Source organism: Maniola hyperantus, chromosome Z, assembly GCF_902806685.2.
Source record: "Maniola hyperantus chromosome Z, iAphHyp1.2, whole genome shotgun sequence".
In the NCBI taxonomy this organism is placed as follows: domain Eukaryota; kingdom Metazoa; phylum Arthropoda; class Insecta; order Lepidoptera; family Nymphalidae; genus Maniola; species Maniola hyperantus.
This window is the reverse complement of record NC_048564.1, coordinates 9,181,236-9,194,293: the sequence shown is the minus strand read 5'-3', so window position 1 is coordinate 9,194,293 and position 13,058 is coordinate 9,181,236. Positions and strand designations below refer to the sequence as shown.

General features: G+C 35.2%; 1 protein-coding gene across 1 annotated transcript in view; it reads left to right on the top strand.

The window, feature by feature from the left end:
* Positions 1–13,058, top strand: part of LanA (laminin subunit alpha) — a 45,005-nt gene that overhangs the window by 20,237 nt on the left and 11,710 nt on the right. Inside the window, exons 20-47 of the mRNA XM_034983399.2 lie at positions 25–387; positions 793–945; positions 1,048–1,222; positions 1,698–1,858; positions 1,984–2,143; positions 2,392–2,625; positions 2,724–2,886; positions 2,972–3,134; positions 3,424–3,546; positions 3,873–4,050; positions 4,196–4,499; positions 4,990–5,221; positions 5,652–5,779; positions 6,207–6,331; positions 6,935–7,108; positions 7,693–7,894; positions 7,979–8,058; positions 8,134–8,242; positions 9,566–9,680; positions 9,795–9,956; positions 10,483–10,702; positions 11,055–11,164; positions 11,266–11,387; positions 11,481–11,754; positions 11,869–12,030; positions 12,240–12,427; positions 12,504–12,700; positions 12,822–12,955. Coding sequence (XP_034839290.1) covers positions 25–387; positions 793–945; positions 1,048–1,222; positions 1,698–1,858; positions 1,984–2,143; positions 2,392–2,625; positions 2,724–2,886; positions 2,972–3,134; positions 3,424–3,546; positions 3,873–4,050; positions 4,196–4,499; positions 4,990–5,221; positions 5,652–5,779; positions 6,207–6,331; positions 6,935–7,108; positions 7,693–7,894; positions 7,979–8,058; positions 8,134–8,242; positions 9,566–9,680; positions 9,795–9,956; positions 10,483–10,702; positions 11,055–11,164; positions 11,266–11,387; positions 11,481–11,754; positions 11,869–12,030; positions 12,240–12,427; positions 12,504–12,700; positions 12,822–12,955 — 4,911 coding nt within the window. The remainder of the gene's footprint in view (positions 1–24; positions 388–792; positions 946–1,047; positions 1,223–1,697; positions 1,859–1,983; positions 2,144–2,391; positions 2,626–2,723; positions 2,887–2,971; positions 3,135–3,423; positions 3,547–3,872; positions 4,051–4,195; positions 4,500–4,989; positions 5,222–5,651; positions 5,780–6,206; positions 6,332–6,934; positions 7,109–7,692; positions 7,895–7,978; positions 8,059–8,133; positions 8,243–9,565; positions 9,681–9,794; positions 9,957–10,482; positions 10,703–11,054; positions 11,165–11,265; positions 11,388–11,480; positions 11,755–11,868; positions 12,031–12,239; positions 12,428–12,503; positions 12,701–12,821; positions 12,956–13,058) is intronic.

Sequence of the window (13,058 nt, the reverse complement as noted above, 5' to 3'; positions counted from 1 at the left end):
TTACGTTTTCATTTTACATTCTAGCAATTAAAGGAGTACAATGTAAAACCGAATGAGATGCCGATTATAAACAACGTCCAAAATGAACTTCACTTTAACATGAAGATATATCCAAGTGGGCGTTATATAATGATTATAGAATATGTTACCCCTGTCAATAGAACAGCTTTGACAATCAGCCAGTCCAACTCCACTGAGCATTACGAATTGTCACCTAGAGGAGTAGTCACAATGAGATTTCAGTCAGGAGATGGACCAGAATCAAATGCTTTAGCAAATTTAAACGATTGCCCATATACGACACCTTGTAGACAAGTTGTTGTAGACGATTTGTCAAAAATTTACTCTTTTAACATTCAAGAACCCAACAACGTTGTATACTTGGATGTAAGTTATGATTCGTGTTTTTTTTTAAATTTTAATTCATTATTTACCACTACACCAATTTAAACATTTCGTAATAACACACTTATTAAGTTGAGGCTATTATACATTTGAGGATTTTTTTAGTGACAAAGTTGCTTGCAAGCAACCGGCTTTCAGTTGCCCATAAGATGGAGTAGTTGTATTGTTACATATTGTAACCTTTTATGATTTGAAAATAGCAACTGCTGAGTTTCTTGCTGGCTTTTTTCAGTAAATCTACATTCTGATCGCTGATCCCCCTGGACGAAATTCGTCAGTAAGATTTACAAGCTCGTAATATACTTTTGCTATCAATCATGATAGATACAGTACTTATTAATTATGGCTTCAGATCCTTATAAGTTGACACTGTGGTCACTGTTGCAGGGTGATACTGGTACGCTCGCTGGAATCAAATCAATAATCGCGATTCCAGAATCGGAATGGCATCTTGACTACATTATCCCGCGACCATACTGCCTGCGTCACGATGGTCGCTGTAGTCCCGCCGTCTTCTCCACTGCTGTTGACTCTAAGAAGGTATGAAAGATGAAGAAGCCGTGGTGAAATGTCTCGCAATTTTTTTTAGCATTAAGATTGTATTGTATCATATTGCTGATGAATATTATTATTTTGATTAAGGTTGAAATAGAATCAGGCACAGGAGGGGACAGAGATCTTAGGCCTCCAATTCTAGACAACTCTACAATAGTAGTGTACCTTGCACCAGGATCAGACTCTGTGAAAATAGAATCCAAAGTGCCATCTCCTGGGGATTACATGTTTGTAGTACATTATTATCAACCGGATCATCCAGGTAATAAATAAATAGCAATAATCCATACTAATATTATAAATGCAAAAGTGTGTCTGTCTGTCTGTCTGCTAGCCTTTCACGGCGCATCCGTTCAACCGATTTTGACGAAATTTGGTACAGCGATAGCGTGCATCCCAAGGAAGGATATAGGCTTCTTTTATCCCGGTAAATCAAAGAGTTCCCACGAGACTCTTAAAAGCAAATCCACGCGGACGAAGTCGCGGGAATCATCTAGTCTTTAAAATAATACTTGGGATACATAAACATAATCAAATAACTTCACGTTGCCCACACGATCCATCCATACTTTATAATTCATACAAAAGGCGGACTCAAGGCTCCTTATCTCCCAGTCAACCTGGGGAAAGTGTGACTTAATGAGGTGTATTGTGGGTGTGCTCAAAAACAATTATTATAGGTGAAAATCATTTTCACTTAAATTGAATAGTGAAGAATAGACGCTCTATGTTTACAGAAAGTAATATGAAAATAAATCTAACCACTGATGGCCAACAATACGATGCATCTATTGCTGTGGAACATTGCCCCTCCAATTCTGGATGTAGAGCCCTAATCAAACAAACTGAGGGAAATACGCAATTTAGTGTTTCGGAGAACTTCACAATCGAATTCAAGGTAACAAAATATATCACTATAAGTTTTTCCGAATCTTCAGTGTGCAACATCTCTTGTACGTATATTATTTTATACTTGACTATATTAAACAGTAGGATATTTAACCAAATTCTTTTCCGTGACAGGGGGGTAATAGCAAAGAAGTATGGCTGGATTACGTTCTCGTCATTGCAAACCCAGATTTTAAAGACTCAGTACTTAAAGAAGCTAATATGATTGATTATACTCGAGAGTTTATCGAGAAATGTGCTATGAACCACTATTACATAGCTACCAATGAAACAGGTGACAACTATGTTATAAATAGAACGCTTTTTGGTTAAGTATAAGTATTTTGTAAATGGTCTATATTTGAAAATTTCTATTTACAACAATTTGGTTCAGTTGATTTCGCATGCAGGCGGTATGGATCCATGTCCCCACATGGATCCATATTAAAACTATTCTTTGTGCATCTATATTCCATACGTCTAGCACGCAATGGTGACTCCATTCTAACCGGTACACCGGTACATAAAAACTTTGTCTCACAGGATTTTGCCGCGATGCGATGTTTTCGATAACAGCGGAATACAACAGTGGGGCCCTGAGTTGCTTTTGTGACTTCTTGGGGTCCACGGAACTGGAATGCAACACCTTCGGAGGCCAATGTCCGTGCAAGGACAATGTGGTCGGCAGAACTTGTAGCGCTTGCAGAACCGGCTATTATGGGTTCCCCAACTGCAGGCCGTGCCATTGCCCTTCGACGGCCATTTGTGACGAGAACGGTAAATTTAAGATATTTACAGATATTGATATATTCATCCCAGGCAGCAAATATACATTATGTATATATCGTAAAACTTCAAAACAACTTTTATTTTAGGTGAATGTATCTGCCCAAAAAATGTAGAAGGAGAAAATTGTGATCGTTGTAAACCTTATACGTTCAACTTTGACGTACAGCGTGGTTGCGATGACTGTAATTGTAATCCGTTGGGTATAGTTGACAACCAGTTGCAATGTGAAGCCGATAGTGGAAACTGCGAGTAAGTAGTTTAACGGTTACCCTAAGCCAAGGACGTATCCTGTTGATTATTTATTTTATACTTAGCCTTAAATATTTTTTGTCAGATGTAAAGAAAATGTAATCGGACGGGTATGCGACCACTGCGTCCCAGGACATTATGCTTTTCCCGATTGTCTTCGATGTACGTGTAATGAAGATGGCACTACGGATGACGTATGCGATCAAAACACTGCTCAATGTTTCTGTAAGAAACATGTCAGGGGTCAGGTAAGTGATCTAATTAAAAAAACCTGTCAAGTGCAAGTTGAACTTGCACACGACTTGTATTAATACACTAATTTCATGATTACAGTACGGAACGTACGGAAGTATAAGTTTTGATTCCCTTGACGGATCTTGACAGACACGACATACAGACTGACAACAAAGTAATCCTATAATGGTTTCTTTTGTCTTTAGAGATACGGAACCATAAAAACACCAAAATTAGTATTTTTTCAATCTATTTCAGTACTAATTGCACTGTACATAATAACATGTTACATGATTTCATTAGGACTGCAGCATCTGCAAAGAAGAATACTTCAACCTCCAATCGGACAACCCAGATGGATGCACAAAGTGTTATTGTTTTGGAAAAACAACCAGATGCAGTAGCTCATATTTATCATGGGCTGAGGTACACGACAACCTGTACTTAATTATTAAATTAGTAGACTACCGAGGTACAACAAATTGTAGTAGAAAATCCCTTACAAAATACCTATTCAAATAATCTAACCCAACCAAATCACCTAAGTTTTAATAGAAGTGGACGACCATTGTAGCCCACGACGACAATTTCAATTCATAAAAGAAACAATCCAAGCATGAATTTCGTCTGTTCCTTAAATTAAGATCCGTATTCCTAAATTAAAATTTATAATAAATTCCTAAATTTCTTATTCCTAAATTATTTTACTGTTTTTCCCCTTTAACTGTCACATTAATCCAATTCTTTTACAGATAAATGGCATGAGTGATTGGTATCTAGTAAATATGGAAACTAGTCGTACGTTGAATATTTACCCCTTGACTATTAGTCCGAATGTTTTGAACGATTCTGTAATAGGCGCCGATCTCGCAAGCAATGAAGATGGTCTACAAAAAGTTGTATATTTCGGTGCGCCTAACTACTATCTAGGTAAGCTATTCCAATGTTCTTTTTCGTTACTCTCACCATTTACAAAAATATTTTTATTATTTAAATAATACAAAATCCCATTAGGTATCTGAATTTGACTAAGCTTATCTAAATATAATCAAATATTTTTATGTTCCACATTTAGGTAAACGTCTGACATCTTATGGGGGATATCTTACATACTCCATTTTTTATACAACACGTGAGAACGGACATGCTATAGCTGCACCTGACGTCATTATTGAAGGATCGAATGGTTTCATTGTACACAATAGTATAGAACAACCACCATCAGTTGAAAACTGGGTTCACAGTGTTAGAATATCAGAAAACGAATTTACTAACATAGACGGATCTCCAATTTCAAGAGACCAGTTTATGAATGTTTTGGTTAATATCACCAATATTTATATTAGAGCTACGTATTGGCATGAAGCTGTGACGACCAGGTTTTTATATATTTTTTAATTACTATGCAGATGTAAGGTACAATAATTTTATTTTATTACTAGATGATGCCCGCGACTTATTTCGCGTGGATCTCAAAGGAACTCTTTGATTTTCCGGGACAAAAAGTAGCCTATGTCCTTCCTCGGGATGCAAGCTATCTCTGTAGCAAATTTCGTCAAAATCGGTTGAACGGATGGGCCGTGAAAGGCTAGCAGACAGACAGACAGACGGACAGACAAACAGACACACTTTCGCATTTATAATATTAGTATGGATTTATAACACGACTGTATTCACTTCACCAACTTTTTCGATGTTTTTTAGCCTAGTTACGAAGAATTCAGGGTGTTTAATGCAAAACTCCTAAATAAGCGCAGCGACAATCACAAGCGTCTTTAAAATTTTCTATACTTATTTTGATTTCTATAGTTCTTAATCATGAGCTCACGATGCATCCGAGTTCTTTACAAATCTTTTCCCCGTTTGTAGATTAATGGGAGTCACTTTGGATATTGGGGAAGAGGAATATAACGCGATGCCGGATAGAAGAGCTTTGTCGATAGAAGAGTGCCAGTGTCCAAAGGCATATAGAGGCCTCTCTTGTGAACAGTGCGCTGAAGGGCACTACAGAGTTAGCTCTGGACCTCATGCAGGATTTTGTGTTCCATGCCAATGCAATGGACATTCCAAGGAGTGTGATGTTAATACTGGAATTTGTTTGGTAATTATATCCCTAGCTACTAACTAACTTATTCTCAGTAGGTAGGTAATTAGAGCCGTGAACTAATTAAATGTTTAAAAGATGTCCATAATTGTCATCATTACAATACAACCTTTAGCCCATTTCTCACTACTGAGCATGGGTCTTCTCTCAGAAGAAGAAGGATTTAGGCCACTGTTCACCTGGTCAAGTGCGGATTGGCAGACTTTACACACCTGGGAATTTTATGGAGAACTCTGAGGTATGCAGATTTTCTCACGATGTTTTCTTTCATCGTTAAAGCAACCAATATCTAATTGCTTAAAATGCAATCTGAAAAGTTAGAGGTCAAAGGTAGCCCGACCGCGTCACATAGAATATTTGCTTGTAAAATCTCCTCACGTCGTTTGTTATCAAAATTAGTATTTTCCATTTTATATTATTTTCTTAGGGTTGTACCGACAACACCGAGGGTGATCACTGTGAACAGTGTATCTCTGGGTATCACGGCGACGCAACGATCGGTACTCCTAGAGACTGTCTAATTTGCGCTTGTCCCATACCAAATGCCTCCAACAAGTAAGTTCCTGTTTTTTTTGTACGTTCATGCTATCTATATAAGTATATAAAAAGCAAAAGCTGACTGACTGGACTGACTGATTGATCTATCAACGCACAGCTCAAATTACTAACTGGACGGATCGTGCTGAAATTTGGTGTGCAGATAGCTATTACGACGTAGACATCCGCTAAAAAAGAATTTTTGAAAATTAAACCCCTAAAGGGGTAAAATAGGGGTTGGAAATTTGTTTGGCCACGCGAATGAAGTCGCGAGCATAAGCTGGTAATAAATAAATAATAAACAAATAATTCCTTTATTGGGGAAGCAGTATCGGTAATAAATGTTATATACCTATTATTATGTACTTGCTTATACTGTAACATGTACTTAACTTTGTGCCTATTTTGTTGTTTATATAGTTTTAACATAGTGTTTTTTTTTTAGTTTTGCTTATGGTTGCGATTTGAGTGATAACGGATCGCTTATATCGTGTATTTGTAAGCCGGGTTATGGAGGAGCGAGGTGCGAGTACTGTGCTGCCGGATATTATGGTATTCCTGAGCGAATCGGTAAGCTTTATTATGGAAATCTGTATTTGTTGTACTATTCATCTTTTTACGCTATGGCCGTATTTATTTTTCAAATTAAAGCTAATCAGTACCCTTATTATAAATGCGAAAGTGTGTTTGTTTATTGGTTGGTTGGTTTATCCTTCAGTCACGTCGCAACGGAGCAACGGATCGACGTGATTTTTGCATGGGTATAGTTAAAGGCCTGGAGAGTGAAATAGGCTATTTTTATCCCGGAAAATTAAAGAGTTCCCATGAGAATTTTAAAAACCTAAATCCACGCGAACAAAGTCGCGGGCATCAGCTAGTGAATAAATAAATCCCTACCCATATTATGAATGTGAAAGTGTTTTGTTTGGTAGTGTGTCCTTCAATCAGCGTAAAAACAGATCGGCGTGAGTTTTTGCATATTTAAAGACCTGGAGAACGACACGCTACTTTTATCCCAAAAAATGAAAGAGTTCCCGTGGGAATTTAAAAACACAAATCCACTAACTACTAATTTGTATTTTATAATTATGCACTATATATGTACTCAATTACTTCTATCAAGAGCCTTTTAAACGGTACCTATGTACATACTTATATTGTTTTTATTTACAGGTGACTATTGCAAACCTTGTAACTGTTCCGGGAACATAAACACCGAGGATCCTGGTTCTTGTGACAGTATTACAGGAAATTGCCTTAAATGCGTTAACAACACTGCTGGGGCTGCTTGCAACTTATGTGCTCCTGGTTTCTTTGGTGACGCAATCTTCTCCAAAAACTGTACAGGTGAAAATCAGTATCCTTATTATGAATGCGAAAGTGTGTTTGATTGTTGGTTTGTGGCTTTGTTGGTTTGTCCTTCAATCACGTCGCAATGGTGCAATGGATTGACGTGATCTTTTGCATGGGTATAGATAAAGACCTGGAGAGTGACATAGGCTACTTTTTATCCTGGAAAACCAAAGGATTCTCACGGGATTTGTAAAAACCTAATTCCACGCGGACGTAGTCGCGGCCATCAGCTAGTCAATAAATAATTATCATACCTGTCTGAAATCCGAATATAAAAAACATGGTTTGCAGTGAAAAGTCTTGTACTTACATACTTTTTTTTATTTTTTATTTTTATTCGTTTATTTGCAATCAACAGCGATACATATAATATAATTTTACATAATAACAGACTGAAAATAAGGCCAAATAGGATTACAATTTTGTTTTACAGATTACTTAAATTTATAACAGTACGTTTAAAGAGACCAAATAATTTAAACAAGCTTTACAAGTGCTGCTTCAAAGTGTCACAATGATCTTTGTCTTTATTTTCGGCAAGACTATAGTCGGTATCTAATAAATATATTTTTTACTAGCCTGTGTCTGTGATGACTACGGCATGGAACGATGCGATCCGACCACTGGCACTTGCGTTTGTCGTCCCGGGGTAATCGGAGCAATGTGTGATCAGTGTCTGCCTGATTATTGGGGCTTAAAGAGCGGACAGGGTTGCACAGCCTGTAATTGTGGCATTGCTTCAGAATCCACTCAGTGTGATGACAATACTGGGAAATGCAGGTATTTACATTAATCGACAGATACTTGATTATCACATCGATTTGTTTCGAAGTGTTGAGTTATACGTGAATGTTATGGTTTTAGATGCGAAAAAGGTGTGACTGGGACACACTGTGATCAATGTGCAGCAGGTTACTGGAATTACACAAGGAAAGGATGTGACCGTTAGTAAATTTTTTCCCGTAGTTTTATCTTTCGTTAATTTTTCATGTTTATACACCATAAAATTTGGGTTGTAGGTTGTAACTGTAACAAGGGATACTCGATTGGATTCATGTGCAATGCCACTGGACAGTGCGAATGTCTGCCTGGCGTTATTGGAGAAAAATGTGATCGTTGTCCAGACAGGTACTATATGTTAATTTCTCTGCTCCTTTTTTTTATTTGTTCGTACCAAAAATATTGTACGGTAAGAAGAAGAAAATGTTGACAAGAAAATGGAATACTCTACTAAAAAATGGTGGCACTGTAACTAAGTAAATGGTACCGTTAAAATTTAAAAAAATATGTAATTTCAGAAGAAGACTCACTTTATCATATTTTAAGTTATTTGCCACATATATTCAAACCTTATAACTCCATACCATCATCAATTCTTTGGAACAAGTGCCTATATTAGAATATTTTACCTCTTTAGTACCAATAAAAGTGGTGCATAATAGTTGAAACCTCATCTTCATTCTTTAACCGTATTTTTTTATCAATCTTACCTTCATTCTGAATATTTTAAAGGATTTTTATGGGTATAATAAGTACAAGCTGTTAATCTGTTTATAAACAACATAAAGTTGAAAACTAAAACCCGATTAACTACATTCATCTTAATAAACGCTGAAATATTATAGTGAAAATTAGGTTTTTATCACGTGGTATTTTTTTAAGTATAGTATATATTTTATATTTATGAAATCAGTATTTTTTCCTCTTTCATTTGACATCCCAATCGATACAATAGCAAAAAAATTTAAGACCTCCACTTTTTTGGATGTAACATCCGTCAGATCCATTTTGTTCGTATGAAATGTAGCCTACGTCATTCGGACTATAACAACAACTCAATTGACAACTCATTTATCAAAATAGGATCAGTAGTTTAGCCACTACAGTGGAACACACATAGGTACAAACATACATACATACATAGACTACCAAAATCATATCCCTTCGTTTTCGCTTTGCCGCATTCGGGTCAAAATACGTTTCACAGATGGGTGAAGATATTCCCTATTCCCTCGTACAGTAGGTATACAATAATGTTCTCCTTCCCGAATTTCAAGCAGTAGTGTGTACGCAAACATAGGTGGATATTATATTCCGTCACTCTCATAGTCTGATGGGGTGGCAATCCAACACGAATGGAGATAGGCATAGGTCCAATAAGCTTTACGTGCTCTTTGAAGCACAGGGATGCAACATTGATAACTTTCGGGATTCTACTGCTTGACTTTGTTAGCTTAATTTTTTGACAGAAATCCCAATATCTTATTTCGAACCAACCAGAGATTAGAACCCGCGATCTTATCTCTTACTGAATAGCACATCAAGGAGAACCGTTTAAAAATATATGCAACACTTGTAATACAAAACAGAACTAGAGAAATAAACATTTTTAAACGTTAGATATTACTTAGGTATATTACGAAACTACAATGTATTATTATTTTCTACTAGATGGGTATTAATACCTCAAGATGGCTGTTTAGAATGTGACTCATGTACGGATGCTCTAATCTTTACGGTCGAAGATTTGAGGGATTTGTTGAGTAACGAAACATTTGATTTCAAGGTAAGCTAATATTATAAAATATAATCAATATTAATTTTATCGGTTTTTGTATTTCAATGTTATATTTATAATAATATGTTTTTATACACTTTTATATTTGTTATATATTTTTAGGATAAAGCAGATTCATTCTTTACTACACAACGGTTAAATTATATATCAAATCAAACTGAACTTTTAAAGCCCAAAGTTACAGAACTAAGAAATGTGGAATTGAGCGAAGTTACATCGGCTGTAAAAGCTCTTGAAACCAATGCGAAAAACCTTCTTCGATCGGTAAGATGCATGCAAATGTATATATTTTCATTACATCATATGTTTAATGATTTATTCAAAACAAATTCTTTTTCAATAAGCCGAATCTAAATAAAATAAATGTATAAATAAGTTAAAAGTTAAAACTTTTTTGAATGCACTAAAAAGAAATGTAACTTTAAACATGAAAACAAAATATATAAGTGTATATGTACCTAATTCCAAACACGATCATACTGTCATATATGCCGTGTATGAATTTCAGTACCCACTTTCCATCTCTATCATGTCCAACGAGTCCGAATTCAACTGTCCTTCCATAGCAATCAGCGAGACATATTTTGCAGCTCACCTATCATCAAAGACACTCATGGTCAAAAACCACAATCATGTATTTTTATCCAAACCACACGTATTTGTACAATTTTACCTCAAACGGGCAATAGAAAGTAGCTGAAAATCTCTAAACAATTTGGATGAAATGACAATATATGAACAGGTTAAACAAAAAAAAAAAGATTTAAAATATTTTTTACATGATTTCTAGGCCGAATTCGCAGCAACGGACAGTGATAAACAAATTTTAAGAGCTGCAGATTTGACTAATACTGCCGGGAACGTTCTAGCTTCTGTAAGAGAGAATAGCGACAAAGCTAAGGAAGTCGTATCCCATGTATCAGATATAGCAACTGGGCTGGAATTAAGTCAACAACCGAAAATAGACAGTGCACTATCAGAAGCGAGGCAAATTAAGAGCGATATTGCTGGTTAGTTCCATTATAATGATTTTGAACTTATTTCACGGTATTTTTCTTTAGTTTATTTATATCTTAATTCGATGTAGATAGGTACATATGTACCAACCAACTTTTCTGTGAACTAACTAAACTGTCAAGATATCTATCAAATTAACAAATATTATACAATTATACATATAACAGCTTATATACAGCAGCTTGCAGGTTCAATCCAAACTAAGTACTGCAGTTGAATATCCAATTCTAAAATGGTTGATATTTGACATAGTTCCACTATGTCAAAGGCACTTCAGAGGTAATATAGTCGCACTGAAATAATATCTTATTAATAAACACATTTTTTTCATTATCTTTCAAATAGAAAAAAATTTGAAACCTAAGGAAGTGCAAGCTGTCAATGCCTATATAAATGCGTCCCAACAAGTAGAACGAATGAACATTTTCGTAATACCAGTAAACGAGCAAGTTAAGGTACGGAAAACTTATAAATATTTTTCTTTTTAATTAATTTTTGATTTTGTTTGATCTTAATATGTCATACAGCTTAGTTCACATAAAAATATCAATTGCAGAAATTCGAATCACTGATTAACGAAACTCGTAAGCTGAAATCTAAATTACAAGAAATGCTTGAATACACCGATTTGGCAGAGCACATCGCTTCGGAAGCAGAAAATCTAAATGCAAATAACAGGTTAGAGGCTAAAATATCTAAATAAAACATGTCAAGTGTTTTTTTTATGTTAGTACAAGTGTAATAATAAGCTGTTTTAATTTCTCCGTGCAGAAAGGCGAAATTCGAGAACAAAGTTTCGTCTGTAACAAAATTAAATAGTGCAGCCATGAAAGATTTAATTGACTCCGCATTTGATATCAGCAATGCAACTCTTTTCACCGGCAAAACAAAGGAAGAAGCGCGAAACATGAGCCTTGCCTTAGAAAATATCCAAAATACCAACGCAAATATGAGCTACTCAATAGAAACAATTATAAAATCATTACCTGAGCTAACCAATTTGACGAATGAGGCAGTAAACCATGCTAGGAATTTGCGAAATAGAGTAAGATATTTCATTCTTTTCCAGACGTAAATATTGCAATACATTTAAAGTCATCTAAAAATGTCTGTAGAAACTTTGTATGTAAACGTTAAAGGATTTTTAAATATGTTTTAGGCGGAAAATTTAAGAAATTTAGCGGACCGAGAAAATAATAACTCACGTACCCAACATGCGTACAGCGCAGCTTCTGCCTATTCCTCTATAGTTCAAGAAATTTCGCACGCTGAAAATGCCAGCGAAGAAGCTGAAGCTGCTGTTATAGAGATCACTGACGTTGTAAGCATAAAAAGTTATAAATTATCTGTAAAGTAATTATTATTGGATGACTCAATACATAACTGAATTTTTTTTATATTTTTATTTATTGTTTGATTTGAATTGTTCTGATTTCTTATAGTGCTCTAGATATTAAATCAGAAGTATTATTTGTTACAGTGATCTAGATTTTAAGTATAATTTTATCAACATTATTATTTGTTCAATAGAATAACAGATTAAATAACACCGTCGAGCCAGCACGAGCACGTTCTCTCGCTCTTTCGAAAGCAGCCTTAAAAGCTCTTGAAATTGTCGAGCAACAATTGAAACCAAATCTTACTTTGGCTAAGGAAGCGCTTACGAATGCGTCTTTCACTTTTAGCTATGCAGATGATGAGAATAATGCTATACAATTGTGAGTAGTTTACTAACTAGTAATAACATTACTGAAATAAAATGAGTGCTTTCCTACTTTATATATATAATTTTAGGTCTCTTCCACTTTCACCGCAAATAACACTAGGAAATGAAACAAATAAGGCAGATACAGTAGCTAAAATTGTAAACTCTACAATAGATACCATGTCTCATCTTTCAAGCGAACTTTCTAATAGCAAGGAATGGGCGCAGACTCTACCAAAATTGGCTGATGATGCCCAAAAAATGACATCTAATGTAGAAAGTTTGAGTAAGTTAAAGATTACACATAAAATGCGTGATTCTTGTTTGGAATTTTATATTCAAATGGTTATATGTTGTGTAAGTGTGCCCAATAGATATAATTATTATAATAAATATTACACTTACAGTAACAGATATTCGAAATATGGATCCGATCGTCCAGTCAAAATTAGAAAATGTCCAAATTAGACAATCGGAATTAGAATATCGACGCAAAGATGCTGAAGAAAAGCTACAGAAACTTAGAGAATTAATTGAACAGGTACAGATGTTCATCAATATAATATAATGATGTAGAAATAAAAGTTATCTAAGTACTAAATGGACAAATTTTACTCTTATAAAACGATAATTTTGAAAAAGGA